Genomic DNA, 26,847 nt, shown 5'->3' with positions numbered 1-26,847 from the left:
GGGAAAATTTGATAAAACTGAAATTCAGGTTTGTGGACCCATGTAATGACAAACCTTTGACATTTTTTTAATAAAAGATGAAGGACAAGTTTAGGCACCTCATCTGGACAGAGTATGAATATGGATGGTCTAAGCAGTATGTGTCGTGGTAGTTAATAGAAAGTGTGTGTCAGTTACCCAAATAATTGTGCACGTGGAGACATAATGAGTTGCATTTTGTCTTATTCATCCTTAGTAATTACATGAGTTCTGCTCACAGTGTTAAGTGCATCATTTTAATGACGCCAAGCTTGGATGAGGGCGGAATTGATTTTCAACTTGGTGACTGCACAATGCGGTACATTACAAGTGGATGAACGGTGTGCGAGGGAGGGCTGCGCTGGAAAAACAGAGGAGGTGACAGAAAGAAGAGCGAGCTGACATCGATGCGTCTGGCTGGATTGGACCTGAGCGCGGTCACGATATTACACCAAGTGTTGTCCTGCAAGCGATGGTGAGTTGAACGTTTTGACTCCTGGACTTACTTTTTTAAATTCAGCTATTATAATTGACTATATAAGAAGGTAATATAGTTTTATATGATAGTATTTAAGCCAATTTTTATTTGCTGAAAAGTGTTATAGTGATCCCTGCTGACTCTCAGTAAAGCAAAAGAGTTTTGTTTCTTCAAGTTCAAATGTGTCTTTAGGATTCATGTCGGCACCCTGAACATTAACAGAAGCGAGCTTTCAATATCCCAAAATGGAGAACTTTACAACCGGCATCCAGAATGTCACAAGAGTGGCAAAGCTGAGCAGAATGCCTCAGAATCCCCTGGAAGAGCAAGTCATAACTATATTGCTGACGCTGCTCATCTGTGGACCGGGGATTGCCGGAAACATCATGGTGGTTCTGGTGGTGTTGCGGACCAGGCACATGGTTACACCCACCAACTGCTACCTGGTTAGCCTGGCGATGGCTGACCTCCTGGTGCTCCTGACCGCTGGCCTGCCCAACATCTCCGACGTGGTGGCCTTCTGGATTTATGGCTACGCGGGATGTGTGTGTATCACCTACCTGCAGTACCTGGGCATCAATGTTTCCTCTTGCTCTATTACCGCGTTCACCATTGAACGATACATCGCCATTTGTCACTCCATCAAAGCTCAGCTCATATGCACCGTGTCACGGGCCAAGAGAATCATTGCCAGCGTGTGGATCTTCACCTCCCTTTACTGTATTATGTGGTTCTTTTTGGTGGACACCAACGAAACTGTTTACACTGACGGCGTGACAGTCACCTGCGGTTACCGGGTGTCCAGGAGCTTATACATGCCGATCTACTTCCTGGACTTCACTTTGTTCTATGTGATCCCACTTGTCGTCGCCACGGTGCTTTACAGCCTCATTGCCAGGATTCTTTTTATGAGCCCTCTGCCCTCGCACCTCAACGAAAGAGGCTCAGTTCATCGAGGACAATCCCGAAACACCAAAGAGACCCACAAGGGGGCGATATCTGCCAGGAAGCAGGTATAGTAGATTAGCGAGAATACGTTTTATGTTTAAACTAGGGCTGTCAAACGATTAAAATTTTTAATCGTGTTAATTACAGCTTATAAATCAGTTAATCGTAATTAATCGCAATTCAAAACATCTATAAAATATGACATATTTTTCTGTAAATTATTGTTGGAATGGAAAGATATGACACAAGACGGATATATACATTCAACATACGGTACATACAGTGGGGAGAACAAGTATTTGATACACTGCCGATTTTGCTGGTTTTCCCACTTGCAAAGCATGTAGAGGTCTGTAATTTGTATCATAAGTTCTCTTCAACTGTGAGGGACGGAATCTAATACAAAAAAACAGAAAATCACATTGAATGATTTATAAATAATAAATTTGCATTTAATTGCATGAAATAAGTATTTGATACATCACAAAAATCGAACTTAATATTTGGTACAGAAACCTTTGTTTGCTATTACAGATATCAAACGTTTCCTGTAGTCCTTGACAAAGTTTGCACACACTGTAGCAGGGATTTTGGCCCACTCCTCCATGCAGATCTTCTCCAGAGCCTTCAGGTTTCGGGGCTGCTGCCGGGCAACACAGACTTTCAGCTCCCTCCATAGATTTTCTATCGGGTTCAGATCTGGTGACTGGCTAGGCCACTCCAGGACCTTAAGATGCTTCTTACGGAGCCACTCTTTAGTTGCCTTGGCTGTGTGCTTTGGTTTGTTGTCATGCTGGAAGACCCAGCCACGACCCATCTTCAGGGCTCTCACTGAAGGAAGGAGGTTGTCAGCCAAGATCTGGCGATACATAGCCCTATCCATCCTCCCCTCAATACGGTGCAGTCGTCCTGTACCCTTGGCAGAGAAGCAGGACCAAAAAATGATGTTTTCTCCTCCATGTTTCACGGTTGGGATGGTGTTCTTGGGGTTGTACTCATCCTTCGTTTTCCTCCAAACACGACGAGCCGAGTTTAGACCAAAAAGTTCAATTTTGGTCTCATCGGACCACATGACCTTCTCCCATTGCTCCTCTGGATCATCCAGATGGTTAGTGGCAAACTTCAGACGTGTCTGGACATGCACTGGCTTCAGCAGCGGGACCTTGCGTGAGCTGTAGGATTTTAATCCATGACGGCGTAATGTGTTTCCGATGGTTTTCTTCGAGACTGTGGTTTCAGCTCTCTTCAGGTCATTCACCAGTTCCTGCCGTGTAGTTCTGGGCTGATCCCTCACCTTCCTCATGATCAGTGATGCCCGACGAGGTGAGATCTTGCATGGAGCTCCAGAACGAGGCAGATTGACCGTCAACTTGAACTTCTTCCGTTTTCTAATAATTGCTCCAACCGTTGTTACCTTCTCACCAAGCTGCTTGCTTATTTTCCTGTAGCCCATCCCAGCCTTGTGCAGGTCTATTATTTTATGCCTGATGTCCTTACACAGCTCTTTGGTCTTGGCCATTGTGGAGAGGTTGGAGTTTGTTTGTTTGAGCATGTGAACAGGTGTCTTTTATACAGGTAACAAGTTCAAACCGGTGCAGTTACTTCCGGTAATGAGTGGAGAACAGGAGGGGTTCTTAAAAAAGAACTAAGAGCCGAAATATTTACTAGTTGGTAATGTATCAAATACTTATTTCATGCAGTTAAATACAAATTTCAATTTAAAAATTATACAATGTGATTTTCTGGATTTTTGTATTAGATTCCATCCCTCACAGTTGAAGAGAACTTATGATACAAATTACAGACCTCTACATGGCTTGCAAGTGGAAAAAACCAGCAAAATCGGCAGTGTATAAAATACTTGTTCTCCCCACTGTAAGTACTGCATTTGTTTATTATAACAATAAATCAACAAGATGGCATTAACATTATTAACATTCTGTTAAAGCGATCCATGGATAGAAAGACTTGTAGTTTTTAAAAGATAAATGTTAGTACAAGTTATAGAAATTTTATATTAAAACACCTCTTAATGTTTTCGTTGTAATAAAATGTGTAAAATTTTCAATCAAAAAATAAACTAGTAGTTCGCCATTGTTGATGTCAATAATTACATAATGCAGCAGAGGGCGACAAAACACCAAAAAACACAAGTAACAAGTGGACATTACACTGTGCTGTCATTTTAATCTGTTTGTGTGGGGCATGTGCATTAAATGCGTCAAATATTTTAACGCGATTAATTAAAAAAATTAATTTCCGCCTGTTAACGCGATAATTTTGACAGCCCTAGTTTAAACTTGATAAATTCGAAGATCTTTATCCTGCTCGGACTTGAGCCAGAAAAAAATTATATATAAAAATTTTTTAAAAAACTATATGGATGCACAATATCGTCTCTTTTATTCTTCTTTGCATGTACCGCTCCATTCCAGATAACAAAGATGCTAGCTGCAGTGGTCATCCTCTTCGCCGTCCTCTGGCTGCCTTACCGCACGCTGGTAGTGCTAAATTCCTTTTACGACCCTCCCTACCACAACACGTGGTTCCTGTTGTTCTGCAGGATGTGCATCTACACCAACAGCGCCATCAACCCCATCATTTATAACCTCATGTCCCAGAAGTTTAGGGCCGCCTTCAAGAAGCTCTGCAGGTGCACTCGCCGACACAACGAAGAGGTTGTGGAGTACAACATGCCTGTTTATTACAGCGTGATCAAAGATTCTTCACGGGAGAGCAATGAACCCATGACAGAGCAAGAGGAGATCAACGGAAGGACCATCAAGAGGTTCAACTTGGGAGATAATAATGCATAATATACAATGATTAATAGGATTACTGTATGCATAAAATACTGTTGTTTTGGCCCTACAGTAGCAAATATAAACAAACACTACTGCTGATTGATGTCAATTGAATGTAAAATTTCCTATGACAAATAGAGATGAGGTTAAGCATTCAAACACAAAAGCAGACATTGCACTTGTGTCCATTCTAATTCAACATATTGGCTACCATTGACTGCGATAGACATCCAATCCATTTGAACTGATTGGGCTAACAGTGGATGATCACTGTCGCTGGCAGCAAGTGATTTAAAAATTCCAACAATAAAAAGGCTAATTTGGGAAGAAAACAATATCGTTGGCGACTAATTCCTATTTCCCACTTTTGTCGCTATTGATATTACTGGGTTTGAGCCTTACTAACTACTTACTAGCCTAAGTTCAATTTGTTGTTTTTTTTGTTCCAAAAGGAACACAAGCAAAATTGTGAATATTGATGTTTTTCAGGTGAGTGCTGTTATCGTGATTTTGAGCATTCATGAATTTCCCAGATATACTGTATTAAACCCAATGGCGGTTTACAGTATTTGGTCTTTGACACAACTTGCTATTGCAGCAGCACATGGGATGATGAGTAAAAATTTGTGAAAATAAGCTAATTGAAGAAAGAGATCCCTGAATTGAAAATGAACATCATAACTGATTGCAAATATTTGCTGCATCTGATGACATTTCTAAAGTAGCCTAAATGCTATCAGCCCTTCCAATTAGGCCTTAACAATATAGGAAAAAACTTTCATTGCGATTTTTTTTTTTTTTTAGGGGGGGATATATAGCGATATTAAAACTAGAAGAATTTTCAATTTTCAAAAAAGAACAAAAAAAAAAAAAAAACATTGCAATACATACTGTATTGCCAAGGCTCTATCTACACTTACTTTTTGCATTGGATGCACCAAACTTTTTTTTCATTTGTAGGCGATCACTTTTAACGCCATACTTTTAATCACACTCTTAATCACTTCAGAAAATTCATATGAGGGAGTCGACTCAAATTCCCCAACGGTTTGACGCTCACGCTACCGACAACAGCCTCTCACTTACACAATGAATCAGTTGACAGAGCACACTTCAGACTTAGGGACAGTTTACATGGCGACTCTGCGACACAAAGACGCAATGACTGAGTTGCGGACTCGCCTCGCGTGCATATGTTGTCGACGAAGACGGAAGGCGAAGACGAAAAATTCTGAATCCTGCCTCCAAAGTGGAAGAATCCGATTGCAGGGGGTTGAGGGCCCTTCCTTGGCATGCATTTCAAAGGCTCCTACGGCGCAAGACTGGCTGTTAACGTTAGCACTCGTACACGTCACATTGGGCGTGCGCAGCGGTGCTACTAAACATTAGAAACAGCAAGTATGGTGGAATGTTGGCTTTAATTTACTGTTTTAATAATATTTTCAAATTAAATTAATAATATTTTCAAATTAAATATGTAGAACGTTTCAACTTTTGTGCCGTTTTGAACAAAAGAAAAATGACATTGCTTCGAGTTGGCGGGCATATTTTTTTTCCGGGCTGAGGGAGCTTGGTGGGGTCAAAGTGCATCATTCTCTGTCGTCCAGTAAATCTGCACTGCCCCCTAGGGCCTGGCATGAATACTACATCGTTTTCATGCGGAATTGCGACATTGTTCAAACGGAGACGCAAATGCAAATGCAAATTTGAAATTGTTCGTATTCTTGGAGAGTCACCATGTAAACTGCCCCTTAGCTGCAAGTTTAACAGTGATTAACACATTTGTGCCTTTCATCGCAGAGACACTGAGGCTTCTTAGGCCAGATCAAAGCTACAAACCTGTCAATCATCGTTAACGTTAAGTACCAAATGACAGCTGCACTGGTGACCAAGAAAAAGTTTGGCCGCACTGCCTTAGTAGGAAGGAAGGTGAGAATCTGTGGCGCTGTACGAGCATAAAGCAGAAAAACATGAATACATTTTTTTATATTAAAAATCCGATTCTTTTTACCCGCTTCCGATCCTCTGAAAAATGGTGCGATCAGCCTAATTTCCAATCATGTGATCGAATCGGGGACATTCTTAATTTATAAAATGCCATTTAATCCAGGCTTGCTGGATATGAAAGGAATCCAGGATCTGCACAGTTGCTGCTTTTTTGAAGTAAAACAAAAGTTTACATGTTAGAAAAATAAACTATTGCACGTCCTGCGATGTGACTATTGCGCATGCGCACATTGCGATGGCGATGTTCAAACGATATATTGTGCAGGCCTACTTTCACGCATTTATTTTCTGACCTGAGTCTTTGAAAATTGGGTGGGAATCCCATACAAGAGCAGAAGGGTTACTCGCTGGAATTGAGTTTGATGGTACAGCTACTTGACATACAATTAGTTCCATGCACTTTTGCGTCTCCGTGTACGTGCAGATTGCCCACAAAAAAAAAAAAAAAAAAAAAAAAAAATTGGAATCGCTTTGGATTTTTGCTCCAGACCGATGTAATGTAAATGTGGCCTAAGATAGACATTTTTAAAACCTGATTTTCTATGATTGCACAATGTGTCCTCTTATAAATTGGGTTTTATGAGATAAAATCTTTATTTTCAATGGGTTTTCATCTCTATTTATGCCTACATGGCATCAGCTTTAATGATTGAACTCCTACTAATGTCAACCTATACATACATCCAGTTTTTCCGACTTAAGGCAGCGGACCAACCAATTACATACAAACAGAACAAATATAACATTTCTATAACTTGTACTAATATTCATCTTTTAAGAACTACAAGTCTTTATATCCATGGATCACTTTAACAGAATGTCAATAATGTTAATGCCATCTTGTTGATTTATCGTTATAATAAACAAATACCGTCCTTATGTACCGTATGTTGAATGTATATATCCATCTTGTCTTATCTTTCCATTCCAACAATAATTTACAGAAAAATATGGCATATTTTATAGATGGTTTGAATTGCGATTAATTGCGATTAATTACGATTAATTAATTTTTAAGCTAATTAACTCGATAAAAAATTTTAATCGTTTGACAGCCCTACAAAATACACTTTTTTTTTTTTGTAACTGTGTCAACATCAACACGATGTAGTGTATGTTGACTATACTTTCACTAGATTAATGGGACAGGCTTGCCGTATTACCATGGAGATGCGAGTGATTAGAAATGCAGAGACGTACTTAACTTGATTGTAATCCAACAATGATACAACACTTGATGCAATGAGAGGGCATGGTCTGGATAGTCCATGGGATAGTTCGTGTTGTATACTGTGATAATGTAACCTTAATCAGGAGAAGGAAGTATCTATCTTCCTCTACTACAAGTGCCCTTCAGGTTGTGTAAATGCTGCAGCACAAAAAGCCCATTGAGAGCACCATACAACATCATGTTTGTTTTGCCCATCTATGTTGTTCCATGGCCATTTGAGCTATTGTGTGATGTGAGACCCTGTCTTCGAAAGCATATTTGAACAATTTGAACAAGCAGCATTTGTTCGGGTCATATTTGAATGAAATTTGAATTGTTTTTGAGGGTTTTTGCTTTGCTGGGCTGCATATACAATCTTGTCACACAAATGGTGGTGTGTCATTTAAATACAGTGGGCCACAAATCTGTGCTCTATTTTTAGTTCATGCTTTATTTTAATTTACAAACAAAAGTGAAATGTCAGTCTATGATTGGTCCTGCTTAGTTATTCATTTTGACATCTACATAACTTTAAATAAACCCATGGTTGTAATAGCAAGCTTTGTGTCAGCCTATTGCAAGAGACGATTGTCAATGATAACGACCCAGCCATATTTTTGAAATGTCAAAAATATTGTATGGAGCAATTTAGTTCTGAATTGCTTCTACAACTCCAATTTACATGAAGTAGGGATGTTGTGTTAAACATGAAAAAAATTAGAATACAAAATTCCCAAATCATGCTTAAACTGATTAACTTGGTTGTTTTTAGTAAATAATGTTCCTAGAAGTGTTTGATAAGCATTTCTCAACATTCTCAGTCTTTTCTTTTTTGCCACCGGCCCCAGCTCTTTTGGAACGTGTTGTAGCCATAAATTTCTAACTCAATGGTTATTAGCTAAAAACAATAAAGTTCATCAGTTTGAAATGTAAATACCTTGTCTTTGTGGTGTATTCAATTAAACTTAGGTTTAACATGATTTCATTGCAAAAATCACTGTACTGTATTCTTTTTTTTTTTTTATGTGTAACACAACCAATGTTCCTTCTAATTTTTCACGTGTCTGAGCAAACACACAAGCTCCCAGAGCACACTGCGGACCACGGTGAGCAACATGATTCTCTGCATGTCCAGTCCATGTTTGGAGTAAAACTGAGTTGTTGCCTGCACAATATTCTGAGCAGTGCATGCTGTCAGCTGGATGATGCCACCGAACACAGTTTTATAGTTAACATAATTTTCCTCCCTGTATTTAATATACAGAACTAGCATTTTGTGTACTAATATGTCAGTGCTCTCATCTACTATCAGTGTATGCCAGAGTGCATTTTTAACACTGCACATAGTCTCATTCTCCAACATCTCATTGATTGAGATTACAAATTCAAAGGCATAGTTTTTGCTTCGCCAGCTTTCTGGAATACTCACATACTTTGCCATGTGATCGTGGATTTGTTAAACTGACAGCATTGATGCATTCATTTTGATGGCAAGTAAAATATTGTCAATGAGAACTATAACTTGCTCTGGGTCAGATTTTGTTTTGTGTGACATATCGTTCCTCTTCTGTGAGTCTTTTGCATTCTCCCGCAATAATGTACCAATCCCCTGTCCCATCTTGAGTCTTCGTACATTTCCAAAAGCTTTCAAATGACTTTTCTAAATGTGACGCTTGAGGTAGTCCAACTTACATTCAGTCCAAATTTTTCCCTCTGAAAACTCACTTGGTACTTTGGCTTCGCTGCATGTTTTGTAGAGTAGACCTTTTTCACTCGAAAAAGAAAAAATATCACCCAGTTTCACCGCTTGTTCTTCTATTTGCGCATACTCCAACAGCCACTCCATCTTGATTGAACCACATTTCTTTTTTACTTTGGCTTGGTGAGTGGATGTGTCACTGCCCGTTAATTTCGCCATGAGGTTAGCATTTGCGTCTCTTAACTCCGCCGCACTGTTGTTCCCTGCACGGCGTGTGTAGGCTTGGCAATACACAAGCAATGTCAATGCTATGATTGGCTGCGTAGCGGAAGTGAACCTTATCGTATCATTGGCTGGACACCTGTCACTCACCGAGTTACAACGAAATTAATATGTTTCTGTTGAATTTTTTTTGTGTGCGCTGCATAGATTTTCTTGTGCGCAGAGTTGTAGACTTCATAAGGATTGACCTGAAACTTTTGCCATTTAATGCGTCACGCCTTCCCGAAGAGGCCGCCCCAGACTCCACTTCATTTATTAGCAGCCGGTCACATGCAGCGATGTAACGCCGGTTTCGTGTTGAAAAAGTACGAAAGCTGTACTGCATACAAACAGGAAGGATTGTCTCAGGAGTGATTTGTTCGAGGATTCAAGGTAATTATTATATTTCTCGTACCATGCGTGCATTTTGAAACATTTTTTTTAAAATCCATGGGAGAAATTGCCCGCTGCAGCATTGGCCTTATACTTGGCAATATTTAAGTAAAATAACTGCTAACTGCCCGTTTTTTGTTTTTTTTTTTGCTTTTAACCAAGAATCAAGACTGTTTTCCGTTCATATCTATAAAGAATTCAGGGTTTTAACATTTATACACAAGATTTTTCAGCAGAAAAAGCTCTTTGTTGTACTAAGGGGACAGCCACAGTGACTTAACTAGCAGCACATTCGACATATTTACGTAAAATAAAAGCGAACTGCCCGTTTTTTTTTTGCTTTTAACCAAGAATTGAGACCTTTTTACGTCCATATCTATAAAGAATTCAGGGATTCAAGCTTTTGTTAACAATAATTTTCAGCAGAAAAAGCTCTTTGTTGTATTAATGGGGCAGGCACAGTGACTTAACTAGCAGCAAATTCGACATATTTGTGTAAAATAAATGGCTAACTGCCTGTTTTTTTGTTTTTTTTTAATTATTATTTTTTTATTGCTTTTAACCGAGAATCGAGACTGTTTTACGTACCTATCTTTTCTAAAACAAACATGTTTTTTTTGGAGCCTGAGAGGATGAGGAAGGCCCAATTCTCAAGCCTGAGGGTGCTGGCCAGGTGGGAGAACTACAAGTCTATCAAGGCCAGCTACAAATCGATCGAGAAGCAGCGCGTCGGGCTCATCATGGCGGTCGTCAACCCCAACACGGTCGCCGGGCTGAGGCTCCTCACCATGACCACGGGCAAGGAGGAACACAGGGGCACGGCTGGCATCCTGGAGATGTTCCAGAGGACAAGGGAGAGCTGGAGAAAGGCCGGGCGGTCCTCAAGCGGCCATCTCTCCCCGGGGCCCACATGGCGTCCTTTGGAATGTCGCTGTGGGACTCCCTGATGTGCAGGAAGCACAAGAAGGATAGGTTCCTCTCCCTTGCCATGGACCACAGTGACGGCTTCAGGCACCTGCTGGAGTTCCCGGCGGTCCCTCTTCAACTGTTTTGTGCGAACTTCTCCAAGAATGTGACTTCAGAAGCGAGAAAGAACAAGGTCTTGGAGTGGCCGACCGGCAGGAAGAGGAGCAAAGTCAAGGAGGGCAGAAAGCAGACGGCGAGGAAGAGGGACTTGTACAAGTTGAGGAAGCCGACCATAAAACGCAAGACGTAGAAAGAGGCTATGTGATTGTTGAAAGACCAGACTTACATCCTGGTAACACCATATCGATTAGTTGCACTGCCTGAATTACAGGACTATCTCATATGCATTTCATATTTATGTTTATTTAGATTTCATACTTTATACTTGCAAAGACACTTTTGAGATTTTAACTAATCGCGCACTGTAAAGGGAGATGCGCCACAATTTCATTGTACAACTGTATAATGACAATAAGTAATAAGCAATAAGTTGTGATTGTATATAGAATTTCTTAATAATCTATTTATATATTATTTATAATTGATTTTGCATGTTTTCCTCAAGTATTAAGTTTCTGATGTGAAAATCGAGTGATTTATTAGCTGTTGAAAACTTGCAGTAAATTAAAAAAAATAAGTTGCTATTTTGGGCAAAAACATATATGTTAAATATTGCTATTGATCCTAAAAATATAGGTGATTATCTCTGCATTTTGTGATTTTAATGCATCTAGTGAATTTTAAAGCCATTTTAAGTTCTGTTATGTAAAAACAATAATAATAATAATCTTTTTTTTTTTTTTTTTTTTTTTTTTTACAAGGGAACGACTTTTTTCATGCCGCTGCTCATGAAGACTCATATATGCCTATGGTAGGTGCCTGTTTTGGGTTTATTTGAATTTGAAGTTTTTGAAAATAGGCCCCCTACAGATTGGCCCAATGTCATGTCAATATATTATTAAGTCTGTGGCTGAGTATGTGCAAGCAGTGCACAATTGCGCACACGCGCAGCTTAGAGGGAACATTGAACACAACGTCCATGCCCACGTCTATTGGAATGGGGTTAGAAACAGGGATGAAAGTGGCTAGAATTTCTTGCCAAACTCTCTGACATGAAGGTCGCTACAGAGCCAGAATTTTTTACTTTTTATTGTTTTTTACACATGCATTAGGCTACTGCTTCACACATACTGTCACAAGGTTGCCTGGCACGGCCAGACTGTTCTCCCTGTACCTTTCAAACACTGTGAGAAAAGTCTGTGACCCAGCTCCTTAATGGCCTCTCGAGGCGAACGAAATCATCCGTCCAATCAGATTTGATTATTTGCGTGACGTATTCTTAACGAGCAACGTCACTTTTGCGCGTCGGAAGTCATCTCCACAACGACACAGATGGCAAACAGGAGAGCCGAGAATATGTTCCAATCCGGTCTCGCGCTAGCCATGTTGAATAAACTTTTCCGTTCCCCGCTCGTGCAAGTTTCTTGTCGCTTTACCAACGTCACGTCTGCCCGTTGCTGGTCGGTCCACTCCGCTGTCTGTTTGCTGTGGCTTGCTCCGCCCTGGGAATTTGATCTGCCGGACAGTTACCAGACTCAATCGCTGGAACAGCGGTGAGTCTGGAGTTCCAGACTAGTCACAAGGCATACACGAAAAATTGATATTCATTCAAAATTGTAGTTTTTTCAATGATGTGCAAAATAACTAGTGCTGTCAAATTTATCGCGTTAACGGGCAGTTTAATTTTTTAAAATTAATCACGTTAAAATATTTGATGCATTTAACGCATGCGCGGAATGACCCGCTCATACATTGCCTCAAACAGGTTACAATGACACCGTTTTTTGCATAGTGAGAGCTAAGAGGCAGAGAAAGGCGAGTTGACACAGGCGTTCATTGGACCGCGCCGTTTATTGGGATAAGCTTCGGCAACTCCTTCACAACAAACATAAGTATCATTTAGTGAAAGCACAGCAAAAATAGTATTCATATCGCTAAAAAAAAAAAAAATGTTCGCCGAAAGAAAAGCGCTTCAATCTGTATTAACGAGGCTCAGACTTTGGACAAACTATTCAAACATTTCGTTTAGCTGTCGTTTAGCTAGACAAATACACTGGATGGCAATATTTAGAAACAATGTACAAACTATCAGAGGTCTCGTACGTTGTGAAGGCAGCACTCAAATGACCGTGAAGTACATTAGTACAATGGATGGACAAGTAAACAGGGAGCTACGGCGTCAGTCGAGGGACAAAACACACTCATTGGCTTGATTTCTAAGTAATTTAAAACTCGCCATTGACACCTTGTGGTGTATTTCAATCACTACCTTACGTAGTTAAAGACACTGTGGAAGAATGGCAGGGAGCCCATGTGACATCACCACTCGGCGACGTCAACAATGGCGAGCTACTAGTTTATTTTCTGATTGAAAATTTTACAAATTTTATTAAAACGAAAAAATTAAGAGGTGTTTTAATATAAAATTTCTATCATTTGTACTAACGTTTGTCTTTTAAGAACTACAAGTCTTTCTATCCTTGGATCCCTTTAACGGAAAGAATATTAATAATGTTAAAGCCATCTTGTGGATTTATTTTTATATAAACAAATACAGTATTTATGTACAGTATGTTGAATGTATGTATCAGTCTTTTGTCTTATCTTTCCATTCCAACAATAATTTACAGAGAAATATAGCATATTTTAGAGATGGTTTGAATTGCAATTAAACACGATTAATTAATTTTTAAGCTGTGATTAACTCGATTAAAAATTTTAATCATTTGACAGCCCTAAAAATAACATTTAACAAAAGTAGCATTAACACCAACTTCCATCTCCTACTTCTTATTTTTCCTCATTAAGAACATAGGATGTACATTAAAATTGAAAATAATTTAATGTAACATATGGCACGGTGTAATGGAATATATTTTGAAGATCACGCAAACATTGATTTTTTTTTTAATTATAGGGAAATAAATAGGTAGCCTAACATAAATGAACAAAAATAAGTCCAAAGTGCACATTGACATGGAAATGTTCTGAACCTCTGCATCAGAGCAAATAAAATGAAATAAATAAGCATCTTCAACTCTTTCCTTTCTCTTAAATATCTGATCGATTTTCTATTGCATTGCCTTTTTTGTAGCATTAATTCAACAAGCTTGTTCTTTTTTTTGCTGTTCCAGAAAACGTGCTTTTGACCCAACTATCTATGCTGATCACTTATCAGTATAACAGCCAATTGAACGGACAACTGAGTACAGGGTGGTTTGCTGTGTGCATTACGCTACACAAGCAGTTTATTATTCTTGTTGTTAAACTTGTGTAGGTGAATCTGATGTTGGTAGATCAATTTTCTCTTCTTGGGGATGAGATGCGTGTGTGGCGCTCTGGCAGGCTTTTTTTTAAACATAGTTTTGACAGTTGCCATCATATTTACGGGATCAAAGCACCGTTCCCGCCCCAACTCTTTTACCGAAAGGGTGTTCCGGACCGTTCCGGCCCAATTTTACCACTAGTTATAAAAACAGTACTTTATATCTGATATAGTTTTGCCTTCTCTTGATACACTAACCAATTGCACACACAATGGATACATAAAGTTGACTTACCCATGTTGTTCCCACGTTTGCCAGGTTTTGTAATGTAAAAATGAGGGGGGGGGGTGTAAATAACAATCATTTTATAGCTAAAAAAGAAAGAAGAGAGAAACAAAACTTAAATGGATTGATTTTTGAGAGGGTAGGTGAAAAATGTAAGATTCAGTGACAACATTCTTCCGTTTAATGTCCACTTAATTTCTCATTCACTGAGAGCTTTCTATTTTGTGTACCACAAGACCATATCTTTCATTTAATACACCTACATTTCATTTAATATTCACTCTGGCATTTCTCTGTTTTGATTTCCAGCACTAACACTCTGCATACTAAGTGAAGAGGCTGAACAATGACGCTGTTGTTATGAAACGTCCAACACATTAATGTTATGATGTACATTTGATTGACAGATTTAGATTGTGATCAGTGCATGTCTTGTGCCTTGACTGTCCATCTTCCACTCGTATGGATGAAGATTTTTTTTTTTTATTCCAACCACATTTCAGGTTCAATAACATCTCTGACTATGCAACACAAATATGAGAAGCAAATCTGATCGGTTTAAACATGCGGGATGAAACTGACAAACATGCTACAGCAAACTTCCAGCCTAAAATATTATATACAATTGGGCAAATAAGTATTTAGTCAACCACTAATTGTGCAAGTTCTCCCACTTGAAAATATTAGAGAGGCCTGTAATTGTCAACATGGGTAAAACTCAACCATGAGAGACAGAGTGTGGAAAAAAAAACAGCAAATGACACTGTATGATTTTTGAAGAATTTATTTGCAAATCATGGTGGAAAATAAGTATTTGGTCAATACCAAAAGTTCATCTCAATACTATGTTATGTACCCTTTGTTGGCAATAACGGAGGCCAAACGTTTTCTGTAACTCTTCACAAGCTTTTCACACACTGTTGCTGGTATTTTAGCCCATTCCTCCATGCAGATCTCCTCTAGAGCAGTGATGTTTTGGGGCTGTCGTTGGGCAACACAGACTTTCAACTCCCTCCGCAGATTTTCTATGGGGTTGAGACCTGGAGACTGGCTATGCCACTCCAGGACCTTGAAATGCTTCTTACGAAGCCACTCCTTTGTTGCCCTGGCTGTGTGTTTGGGATCATTGTCATGCTGAAAGACCCAGCCACGTCTCATCTTCAATGCCCTTGCTGATGGAAAGAGATTTTCACTCAAAATCTCTCGATGCATGGCCCTATTCATTCTTTTCTTTACACAGATCAGTTGTCCTGGTCCCTTTGCAGAAAAACAGACCCAAAGCATGATGTCTCCACCCCCATGCTTCACAGTGGGTATGGGGCAATTCAGTATTCTTTTTCCTCCAAACACGAGAACCTGTGTTTCTACCAAAAGGTTCTATTTTGGTTTCATCTGACCATATCACATTCTCCCAGTCCTCTTCTGGATCATCCAAATGGTCTCTAGTGATACGCAGACGGGCCTGGGCATGTACTTTCTTCAGCAGGGGGACACGTCTGGCAGTACAGGATTTGAGTCCCTGGCGGCGCATTGTGTTACTGATAGTAGCCTAATAACAATATATTCAATATGCATGATCAGTACGATCATGCATATTGAATATCTTCATTGTTAACAAAACAACACCATTTTATGACATTATTGCATGCTCCCTAACACGCCTAGTGCAAGTCTTTGTTACAAGTTCTCAGTACATTTTAGAACAAATCATTATAATCATATTTTTGCTCCATACAACCGGGTTCACTTCATGGACAGCTTGTACACAAGCATTATTGATTAATTTTATACACAAACCACTTTTATCATTCATTGATCTGGGTTCTAAACCTTGAGTGAGACACTGACATCACCCAACTTTCATTTGTAGCCTTTGGTCAGATCAATGTTAGCACTGTGTAAATATGTTTGCCCATGATAGGGCCTTCAAAGAACTCAGGTGGAAAATACATTCATTTAAAGAGCCAGATGCTTACTGTAGTTCAATACTCAGTGCTCTGCAGGCCTGAATGTGATTTTGGCAATCGATTGTCTTCGTGCAATCATGTTTCAAGGTGCAACAGGTTTACCCGTGAAAGTACATTGGATAAGAGAGATTGCAATTAACAGATGGTTCTTTTGGAGTGTGAAGGAAAATGCTGACTAGATTGATTGGGCTGACCACAGTTTTTCTTACAACAATGGCAGGATAATAACTGCCGGTGTGAGATGAAACCACTATTTCAGCAAAATAGAAGAAACTGAAAATAGTTATTGATAGGATTTGAAGAGGTGCAGGGCTGTGGGAAAAATACTTTTTCTTTTTTTACTTTGTCATTTCTTTGCTTAAATTTCACACACTTTTTTGCAAAGAAGATATATTCAGCATAAAACATTTGTTATATTAAGGAAGGCTGAATGAAAATATTTTCAGAAGACAAAAAAATATATGCAGCTAAAGTAGATCCATGAGTTAGATTACTGAATCAACATTCAGTATGCAGCCAATTTTCAGCGAATTGTAAAAGTTGTCAAGTAAGAACTGATGTATAGTGTTCACTTGGTTCTTGGTCTATGGTAGCTGTTAATTTCCTTATTGACTAGCCTCATATCTCGTAATATTTACATAAAATAAATGCTGGCTGCACGTTTTTTAAAAAAATGTTTTAATGCTTTTAACCAAGAATCAAGACTGTTATATGTCCATATCTAGAATGAATTCAGGAATTTAAGCATTTATTCACAAGAATTTAAACGGAAAAAGCTTTTTGTCTGTGTTTCCACTCGGTTTGCATTGACGGAGGTAGGCCCCCTATGAACGGCCCCGCGCCCGGTGTCCCGTCAATACATTATGAAGTCTATGATTAATTTTACATAAATATGGCAAAGTATAATGCCAGTGCTGTAGCGGCTAATTTCTCCCATTGATTTTTATCACAACGTTTCAAAATGTTTGCATGTTACGAAAAATAATTACCTTGAATCCTCGAACAAATCACTATACTGAGACAATCCTTCCTGTTTGTCTGCAGTACAACTTTTGTACTTTTTCAACCTTAATCCAGTGTTAGAGCATTGCATGTGACCGACTGCTAATAAATCAAGCGGAGTGCGCTACGGCCCCCTTCGGGAAGGTGTGACGCAGTTAATGGGGAATGAGTCATGTCAATACATTATGAATTCTATGCTTGAGGGAATTCAATACATGATCTTCATGTGGAAAATGTTGCTTAAAGAATCTGAATTGGCAAATCAGACATTTCTTAGAACTATCACCACAGAGAAAATAATGTTTAAACACAGAAAATTACACAGCTCATACCCTATGAGCTGCCATTTTGGGACAAATGCAACATAACCTATACCTTAGCAACACAATTAGGAGCACAGTAGCCGAGCCAAGCAGCAGACCGGGTGCCGCAGATACACCACAACGAACAAAGTGCCAACTAGACCACCTTACAGCAACAGTAAAAGGACAAAATACACAATGTTCTCCTTTTCCCCCTGAGCAAAATCTGGGTAATTACGAAATTAAGTGACGACTCGCCTTTGAACAACATTGCAATCGCAATTGTCTCGGAAAGTTTGGGTAGAACTAACGTCAAGAGCAATGGTAGACTGTTGGAAATAATCACATTTTATTGGCTAAAACAGTTTTGACATTTCACTCATTCACTCCTAGCCATTTTCACCGGAGCAAGACCCTTCGCTCCCGGCCGTTTTACTGCATTTTGACTGATTTTGCAAGGCCCACAGAAAATTCTGTTCTATTGCTATATAAACATGGAACCCACCAAAAGAAAGATTAAACTCTCTTCTTCTGGCAGAAAAAAAAAGTTAGTTCATATCTTTTTCCATTCTTTAGAAATCAGCATTAGAAAATAGCTTAGTGTGAGCAATTTTCCAATTTCTGATGAAAAAACGGAGGAATTAAGCTTTTTGTAAAAGCATACATTTCAAACATAACTTTGACTTTAACACAGCTATTTTTCGCTTTTGTGACATGCTAAACATCTGGATAATGTTTTCTTTCTACAAAATAACATACACAACAAGAGAAATAGAGCTTTTGATCGCAAAGTAACATTTTATTTACACATAACTAAACTATTGAACTGTTGAACTATTTGCGCACATAACAACGGGGAAGGCTCTCGGCTGCTCCCGGTTAAATGAAGTGGCTGCCAGTAATCTGATGAGTCCGGATCAAGATCGGTCTCACTTTTTTCATCGTCTTCATCGTTGGTTTCAACCTCGGGCGCCGGAGTAACGCACCGTGAGCTCCGCAGAACGTCCGTTGTGGCCGTCACCGTCTGTCTCATCAAGATAGATTTTTTTGAATCCTTCTTTAACGATGGTTTTGTTTTCTTTTCAAAACACTCCTCCAGTGTCGTTTGCCTTTTTTTCCCAATCGTTCTCCACGTTTTTCTCAAATCCTCACGCGTCTTCACAAGATCTCTCCAACTTCCGTTTCTTGAGTATTTTTCTTCACTTCCTTTCTTGGCCTGAGATGAGTTCTTACAAAATGTGCTACTGCCCTTCAGTGGCAAGTTGTATTGCTTTAAAATTAGTTTTGAGCATTGTATTGTCCATTGCAGTTTAGGTGCAACAGAACCAACAGTTGCCTCTTGTAAAAAAAAAAAAACAAAAAAAAAAACGTATGAATACGTTTTTGGGACACTGAAACAATTAAAAATAGAACGTATTTATACGTTTTTGGGAGCAAATGAGTTAAAAATGTCTGTTGACAGCAATTTTGTCTACTCCCTGGAAATATTGGCTTTTATTTACGTTTTTCATCACAATTGCACTTCATAAAAATTAAAATGTGAGGGTTTTCCTCTTCAATTAAAAAAAAAAAAAGATTATTTCTGATGAGATCCAGAGGTTCCCTCTTCCTTTAAAATGGATTGGAAGTCTATCGCCATCAAAACTAGGTAATGAGTTCAACTAAGCAAAGGCAGGGGTGTAATTGTGCCATTTGTCCACAAGATGACATCGAGGCGCGATGTAAAATCCATCAGTCCCTGTTGGTCTTGCCTCCCGTCATTTGCATGAGGGGAACTGAAGAGAAGAATTTAGCTCTTTCAAATTGTATTGTAAATTAAAAAAAAAAAAAAAAAAAAAAAAAAAAGTTCATGATTAGCAAAGGTGTCAAAATGTCCAAAACAAAGTTTTGTAAATAATAGCTTACATGCAAGTGATTTCTTCACTTCTCAATCCAGTGCAGAGCTCTGTGCCCTGGAGGATTAAGGGGTAGGTTGAGCTGAACTCTTTGGCGACTCTCGGATTTGTCAGCTGCCTCACATATTGCTGGGAGCAGAGGATCCCTGCCTACAGTCAGCTTTTCACATGAATACCACTCAGGATGCTCCCAAAGGAAATACACTAAACAAGTTTGCCACTTTTTCAGTCCTTGATGATAATGAAGAGGATGCCTCATTCCAGCTGCCACTGGTAGGTCACAAAATTTAGGCTTTTGTTTATTCTGCTATATTGACTAACTCTTTGCTGAATTGTCTCAGAAGGACCAAAAAACAAAATATGAGTACATCGAATTATGCTTCTATTAAAGATTAAAGCACTTTTACAAACAGGAGGACTTAGCATTTGAGGATGGCTCGCCTGCTAAAGCTCCCTTAATTCAATTTGCTGAACGTCAGCTGTGGCTGAACAGCTTACATGCTCTCATCTCACAATAAGATGCTAACAGTGTGAATAACACTGTTCAGACCAACACTGAATCCGATAAACAATTTATTTATCAACACTTTAGGAAATGGGGGGGCCTTTCCCATCTGTATCCTTTATGTGAGTAAATTGTTGAGTGCAATTCCAATTTTTTCCTCTTCTTCTTTAAGAATGAACTAATCTAAAATAAAGGAAACTGAATAGCTGTTGTTTTCTTTTTGCAGGAGCAACACTTGATGAAATGAAAAACTGTTAAATGCTCGTCACAGCTCGGCCTCCGGTGTGACCGAGGCGCTTCACACGCATGGCATTTGTGGTCATCGACGCAACTGACGAGCCTCTTGCTCGGCTTGATGAATGCATGTTGGAGATATATAGTGGCTGTGGAGTTGTCCCATCTGTCGTCTGTTTCATCTGCCTTTTGTTTGGCTTCATCTATTGCTTCCTGGGTAAGTAAAGAACGTCAGCTCAAGACTGTACACGGCAACTATGATCTTTCAATGTCAATGAATGATCATATTTAAGAGTCACTGAGGGCGATTAAAGACCAAGGAATGAGCAAATAAAGGTTGAGCTTATAAAAAGTGTAAGTGTGGTGAGTGACAGATGTATTGTGGCGTCAACGTGGATAAGCTTAAATCTGCAGGCAGATAGGTTTGATTGAATCTGACAAAAGAGAGAGACACCTGTCGGCTGCCTGACGTCGAAATGCAGCGCATAGTGCAAAGAGGATTTTTTTACTTCCTCTTGGAGCTCACTTGAGTTGCATTGCTCATTTGGATGGAATAATCATGGCTAGTGAGACAAACTCAATTTTAGATAGACGGTCATGCTTTTTTGATTCCACAGTGGGGTGGGGGGGGGGGGGCATCTTTTCATATATAACCCACCAATGAAACACAAACAACTGTGACACATACAGCAGCAGACAGGTTTGGTAGCCTGCCAGGTTGCTATCAGCTGTTCCTATCAAGGCTGAGATTGCTAGGATGGAAAATGGAAAACGACTGCAAAAACACCTCAAACAACAGTATAAAACTTGCAATGCGAGAGAGGAGCAGAGAGGACAGGGGGTGCTGCAGAACAGCAACAGGAGGGGCTTTTGTCCATCCATCGGTTGATTGATGACAAGAAAGTCTAAAGAGAGTATGTCTTCTAAAACAAAAGTCATGGGAGGAATTTACAGCAGATTAATACAATGCTGGGGGGAGAGGCAATGAAGAGAACAGCTGTTTTTAAAAGAGGCAAACACAGGAATTTTACCTTTGCCTTTGTGTCACTGTCTGGTCCCTTGGTTGTCGGTTAAATTCAAAATTCTGAGGGCTATTCCTGCTGGCAAAGCCAAGCTGATAACTACTGTAGTGGTGGAGGAGTTAAAAAAAAAAATCGCACATTTAGCCCTTTCAGGGACAGTGGTCACGACAATGTACATCTATTTAAAAGTTATCATTAGCTAATATGAGGCCACAAGAAACAAATTAAAATTCCCTAAAAAAATACACCTTGGTAAGGGCTGTTCGGTCCCTGTACGACCGGTGTCAGAGTTTGGTCCGCTTTACCGGCAGTAAGTCGAATTCGTTCCGAGTGAGGGTTGGCTGGAGTCTCATTTGCCATTTTGTCTCCGGTGATTTTTTTTTTTTTTTTTTTAAGTTTCATAAACAGTACTTCACAGTAAACCTTTTTTTTTTTTTTTTTTTTAACTTTACTTTATAGGTATGACGTGTTCGGTCCTCACTAAATGTGAAGTTGTTCAGCTTTACAGACAGAAAACAAGGCAATTGTGCTTTTTGAAGTTTGTTACTTCCTTCACTTTTGACAATTTGTAAAGCTGTAACACACATATGTACACTTATGTTCAAAACGACACACAATTTAACAATAAAACACTTGACACACAACAATTGGTGTTCAAAAGTCCATCTAGTCTGGTCATTATCTAAATTTAGTGGACTAAAAAAATGTAATTAGCCTAACAAAAGTGTGCTAGCTTAAATGCTACAAATGCTAATGAATTTACAATTCTCATAGCAAATCGCTAACACATAACTCCACAATTTGTAGCTCTAAACTGCATTACAAATGCATACACAAAGAGATATCATCTGAAACAATTTACAGCCTGATGAGAGCCAAACCAGAGCGAAACTATCCTTTATCAGTGTCAGACATCCGAGTCTGCTATTCAGTCATACCAAGCGACAGTACAGCCAGACCCAACGCTGCCACCTGAGGGCAGTGTATGTTCTATCATTAAACAAAGTACAATACTTTTGGACTTTTTGGATAGTTATTTTTGAGAGAAAGGAGTACTTAAAGGGTTAATTCCGATTTACGCGGAAATTGGGTTACACCGCCAGCGTAAGAACAGAACTCGTTCGTAACCCAGGGACTACCTGTACTACAATTGGATGTCAAATGAGGGCCTCAAAATACTGTCCTGTGGGTTGCAATTGACCCCTAGGCTGTATGTTTCATACCCCTGCCCTATATGAATGTAATAAAAGCATTTAAAGAAAATAGCTCACAATTTGTGCATAAAGGGTTAAAGTAACAGCTGCAAAAGACAGTTGAAAGGTGGAAAAGCGCTATATAAGTATAACACCATTTACCATTTACCATTCAGGGGATGCAGAATGACTTTCAATCTTTATTTCTTTCTCATGAGTTGCATCTGTATTTTGTTGGCAGGGTATCGCTGTTTTAAGATGATCATCTTCTTTTCCGGCTTCTTGTCTGGATCGGCATCTGTCTTCTGGCTGTATCACATCAAGCCTGTATCGGAAGCTCACACAGGGACCGAGACCAAAGCCGGAATCATCCTGGGTGTCGGGGTGCTCTGCGGCTTGGCAAGCCTACTGGTGACCACGCTGGGTCTCCTCCTGTGCGGCCTGCAGTTGAGCGGCTTGTTCTGCTGCGCCACCCTGGTGATCTTTAGTCAGTTCCACAACGTCGTGCCAACATGGATGCCCCTCAGCGTCATCATGGCCTCCAGCGTTTGCGCGGCTGTGCTCGCATTGCGGTGGCAAAGACTGTTCATCATCACATATACATCTGCCTTTGGTGCTACCACTGTGATGCTGTGCGTAGATTATTTTGTGGGTGCCTTCATGCTGCTCGATCAGGTTTATGATATGTTTAGTCAAAAATCACCACTTCCACTCTGCTGGTTCAACTGGGCCACCACTGGAATCGGCCCACTTCTTGGTGCGATCAGCATGTTGGCACAGTGGAAGTGTACTGCTAAAGGAGTGTTTCATACTGAGTGTAAGGAAATTTGTTTTCCGCCCGGTCAGATGTGCCAATGTTCATTCTTCATGACACTTATATTTGTGTACTCTGCAGCTATGCTTCCAAAAAAGAAGAAACCTGCCAAAAAGCATAAATACAAAGAGTGCAGAAGAAGGCCTCAACATTACCGTCAACGGAGGCCTCCGCTCCTAAAACGCTATGCTGGGGATGTCCTCGCGCCGGTCAGTTTACAAGCAAAGTGACATTCATTTGAAATGTTTAAACTTTGTGCACCAAATACAAAGCGTGTTTTATGCCATTGACAGTGATACCAGCCAATGAGTTAATAACTTTTTCAGTACACATGACACTTTCTTTGCAGAGTCATCTCCAGAGCCTGCGGGAGCGGCAGGAGGGAAAGGGCTCCTCAACCGACAACATCAGCACTGTCACACACATGCTCATTGAGTTTGAAACAGGCTCCGTGGTGCCTTTGAATACATACTCACCAGCCTGTATGGTGTAAAGGGGCAGGGAATAAGAGAACTGGACAGTCCAGTTCTTGGACTTTATGCAGCATGGTGTAAGCAGATAAACATTTTGTTGAATGATAGGTATGAAAATTTTCAACATTACCCCCCCGTCAACATGTCATAGGACTCTACTACAGAGATGCAAAATGTGTGTCATGTGTAAGTTTCACTATCACATGTAACAAACTGGAATAAACAACAAACAATATAGAATTTTTATTTAAATACATTTTTTAATTCAGAGATTTGTTAACAACACCAAACACAAATGGAAATATTGATAACTGTTTATATATACAGTACTGTGCAAAAGTTTTAGGCAGGACACCTGCTTAAAACTTTTGCACAGTACTGTATATATATTTTTTTAATTATTAAATTTATTAGCATCATGGAAGCTTCCACTTGGGGAAAATATATACATACAGTATATCCTGTATATACATAATATAATAAAAATATACAGTAGTGTGCAAAACCTTTAGGCAGGGTGTCCTGCCTAAAACTTTTGCACAGTACTGTATGTGTGATATATATCTGTTAACACAATCAAAGAAGTTGAGAAAAAAATATTTTTCACTGACAGGCCACAATACTGTTTTGAAACACTAGTGTCCTCTGCTGTTCACGCTACAGAACACGATTCCCTGATATTTACTATAGACCTTTAAACATCAAATGAAAATACAAACCTGACTTGTCTCATGTATTTGTAATGAAAATTTTATATGTGGAGAAGCTATCGAATACAATACATACTTACTGCTCACGGCCATAATAGTAAGGGTCATTTTTAAGGAACATCTTGATGGCTGGAATTGTGTGGAAACACTAGTTTCTCGTTGCAACAGGACTCGCCTATTTTTTTCATGGCAAAATACAGAATGTTTATAACCTCGGGAAGTGTTCTGAGTGTTCCCAGTGTTTTGGGATTGTAGTTTGTACTACCGTTTAATTTGTGTCTATGGTTGTAACTCAGGAAACTGATCATAGGAAACTCCCATCATATAAAATCTGTTGCAGACCACATCCCCGGAGACACAAAATTTATGTATAAACACTATAATTCTATACTTTGTAAAAACTTTCAATATCAGAATGTAAAGAATTGCAGAGCCAGAATACTACCGTACTTGTTTGCGATCGTGTGGTTCCCTCCATACGTGACTTTTACACCTGATATACTGAGCAAGTTAAAACTGTAGTTCAACTTGCAACTTAGTACCCCCCCCAACAAAAAGAATGAGATGATTTGGTTGCAGCATGTAGTTTTAATTAAAGATGGTGCCTTGGCTGGAAGTCGTTGTAAAAGCACACGTCAAAAAACTACTTCATGGTTGCTGTTTCTATTTTTTTTTTTAAAGGTACAAAATGGAAACATGGAGCACAGGTTGGTTTGTGTTTTCTTAAAACTAAGTTTAAATGAACGTCAGGCTCAAGTTGAGTGTGAAATGTGACAAAGTGGGCAGATTGACATAAATTGCTACTCATTGTTCATGGTGAAGACGTTAAAAGGGCGGAGTTGACCAAGTTTGTCCGTTCTCATGAGAGGCGCTCCAGCTGCTCCAACTCGTCTCGTAGAGTTTTTGCCCGGGCCAACTTTTCCAACTGGTCCTGCGTCGGCTGCTTTATTTCCCCTGAGTCTACCTTCTGCTGCAGTTCCTCAACCTGACGCAGCTTCTTCCTCATATTTTTTATTTTCTTGGCTTTCTCTACGGAGCTGGAATCCTCTGCGGCTTCGCCACCCGCAGAGATGCTCACTTTCTCAACGGCATCAACAAGAGTCGCCGCGTCAGCCGTACTCTCCTCCAGTTCCTGTTGCTGCTGCTGTTTTCGCTTTTCTTTACGTTTCAGGTTGCGTTTTGCCGACTTGGAGAGACCGGCGGCGTCGCTGTCTGCGCATCCTGGTATCTTCTGCTGCTGCTGATTTGAAGGCTCGGCGTCTGATGCACTCAGGCCTGGCGGAAGGCCCGGTTTGTTCTTGAAGAACTTCACGTACTTGTTTTCATATCTGTAAAACAGTGAGGAAACGTGAAAAAAAGTAACCTCGGCAAGCTGTTGGGAAGAAGCTGACTTACACAGGGACCTCTTCTTGGGGGACGTAGCCTTCCTTCACCCGCCGCGGTTTCCTCCACGTGCCATCCGGTCGCTGCGTGGCAGCAATATATTTTCCTAAAAGAGCAAAAAGTAATGAGAATGGAAAATTGCCATTTTTAACTCAACAACTGCAGTTGATGTCCTATCAATTTGAACTGGGAGGACTGACAGTGGTCATTAAACTGAATGAGGGCGAAATTCATAGTACAGTAGCGAGTCACAACTCGTTAGATGTGATCCAATTTCACTTAACTGGTCCAAAAATCTTTGAATTAAATGGTCAACTATCTATATAGGATACATATGCCAAGCAACTGCAAATCAGTTAAATCATTATGGAAAATTATTTCATTGACTTAATTATAGTCAGAAATGCAAGGAGGGGGGAAAAAACGACTTCGTCGCTCTTTCAATGAGGACGCGGGACAGCAACATGCTAACTTGCGGCTCGTATCCGGGCAACGGATTCATTTACGTGAAAACAAAAACAGCGTTGCGTTTGTCAAAACACAACGCAGTTGGAAATAAAACTGTGGAACCCGACAGCACTTGCTTCATAATGAAATATTCCATTATCACGTTATTTGTATGGACAGGGCAGCGTATAACATTGCACTTTCAGCAGGCGTACCAGATTCATCTGTAACATAGGGGGTCGCCATTTTGAAAAGCTCCGTTTCTCTTCTCGGCTCAGTCCAAACGTCCCCCAGAGCCACGCTCCTTGACCAAAAACCACGCGAAGACTACAAGGTTAGCATAATGATAAACTCAATTGCATTCTCCTGGAGGTGGTTCCTCTCATGATAACATAAGAAGGCTATGAAGGACGATTACTGGTGCAGCACAACGGTGAAAGTAACGACATGATCTTGTCATCGGGAGACGCTATTTAACAAATCAAGCCAACGCGTTCTCCCCACA

At 39.8% G+C, this 26,847-nt stretch overlaps 3 protein-coding genes across 4 annotated transcripts; 2 read left to right on the top strand and 1 right to left on the bottom strand.

Annotated features, from left to right (window-relative positions):
* The first annotated feature begins 354 nt into the window (after positions 1–354).
* Positions 355–8,886, top strand: LOC130912288 (thyrotropin-releasing hormone receptor). Its single transcript, XM_057830269.1, has 3 exons — positions 355–493; positions 689–1,509; positions 3,880–8,886. The coding sequence occupies exons 2-3, from the start codon at positions 742–744 to the stop codon at positions 4,258–4,260; spliced, it is 1,149 nt and encodes a 382-aa protein (XP_057686252.1). The 5' UTR covers positions 355–493; positions 689–741; the 3' UTR covers positions 4,261–8,886.
* Positions 8,887–11,539: 2,653 nt separating this feature from the next.
* On the top strand, positions 11,540–24,233 carry LOC130912290 (transmembrane protein 198-like). Of its 2 annotated transcripts, XM_057830272.1 has the most exons (6): positions 11,540–11,655; positions 19,603–19,834; positions 20,293–20,517; positions 22,757–23,332; positions 23,411–23,538; positions 23,679–24,233. In XM_057830272.1, exons 3-6 carry the CDS (start codon positions 20,373–20,375, stop codon positions 23,820–23,822), a joined length of 993 nt encoding a protein of 330 aa, XP_057686255.1. In that variant the 5' UTR covers positions 11,540–11,655; positions 19,603–19,834; positions 20,293–20,372; the 3' UTR covers positions 23,823–24,233. The 2 variants fall into 2 exon arrangements, with proteins under 2 accessions (XP_057686255.1, XP_057686256.1); XM_057830273.1 differs by lacking the exons at positions 11,540–11,655; positions 19,603–19,834 and adding an exon at positions 20,045–20,188.
* On the bottom strand, positions 24,176–26,836 carry pym1 (PYM homolog 1, exon junction complex associated factor). Its single transcript, XM_057830279.1, has 3 exons — positions 26,558–26,836; positions 25,908–26,001; positions 24,176–25,840 (listed from the first exon to the last, which is right to left on the bottom strand). The coding sequence occupies exons 1-3, from the start codon at positions 26,586–26,588 to the stop codon at positions 25,372–25,374; spliced, it is 594 nt and encodes a 197-aa protein (XP_057686262.1). The 5' UTR covers positions 26,589–26,836; the 3' UTR covers positions 24,176–25,371.
* Between the last annotated feature and the right edge of the window lie 11 nt (positions 26,837–26,847).

The sequence above is a fragment of the Corythoichthys intestinalis genome, chromosome 2 (genome assembly GCF_030265065.1).
Source record: "Corythoichthys intestinalis isolate RoL2023-P3 chromosome 2, ASM3026506v1, whole genome shotgun sequence".
Taxonomy (NCBI): Eukaryota; Metazoa; Chordata; class Actinopteri; order Syngnathiformes; family Syngnathidae; genus Corythoichthys; species Corythoichthys intestinalis.
The sequence above is the reverse complement of the archived record's forward strand: the minus strand, read 5'-3'. Positions and strand labels throughout refer to the sequence as shown.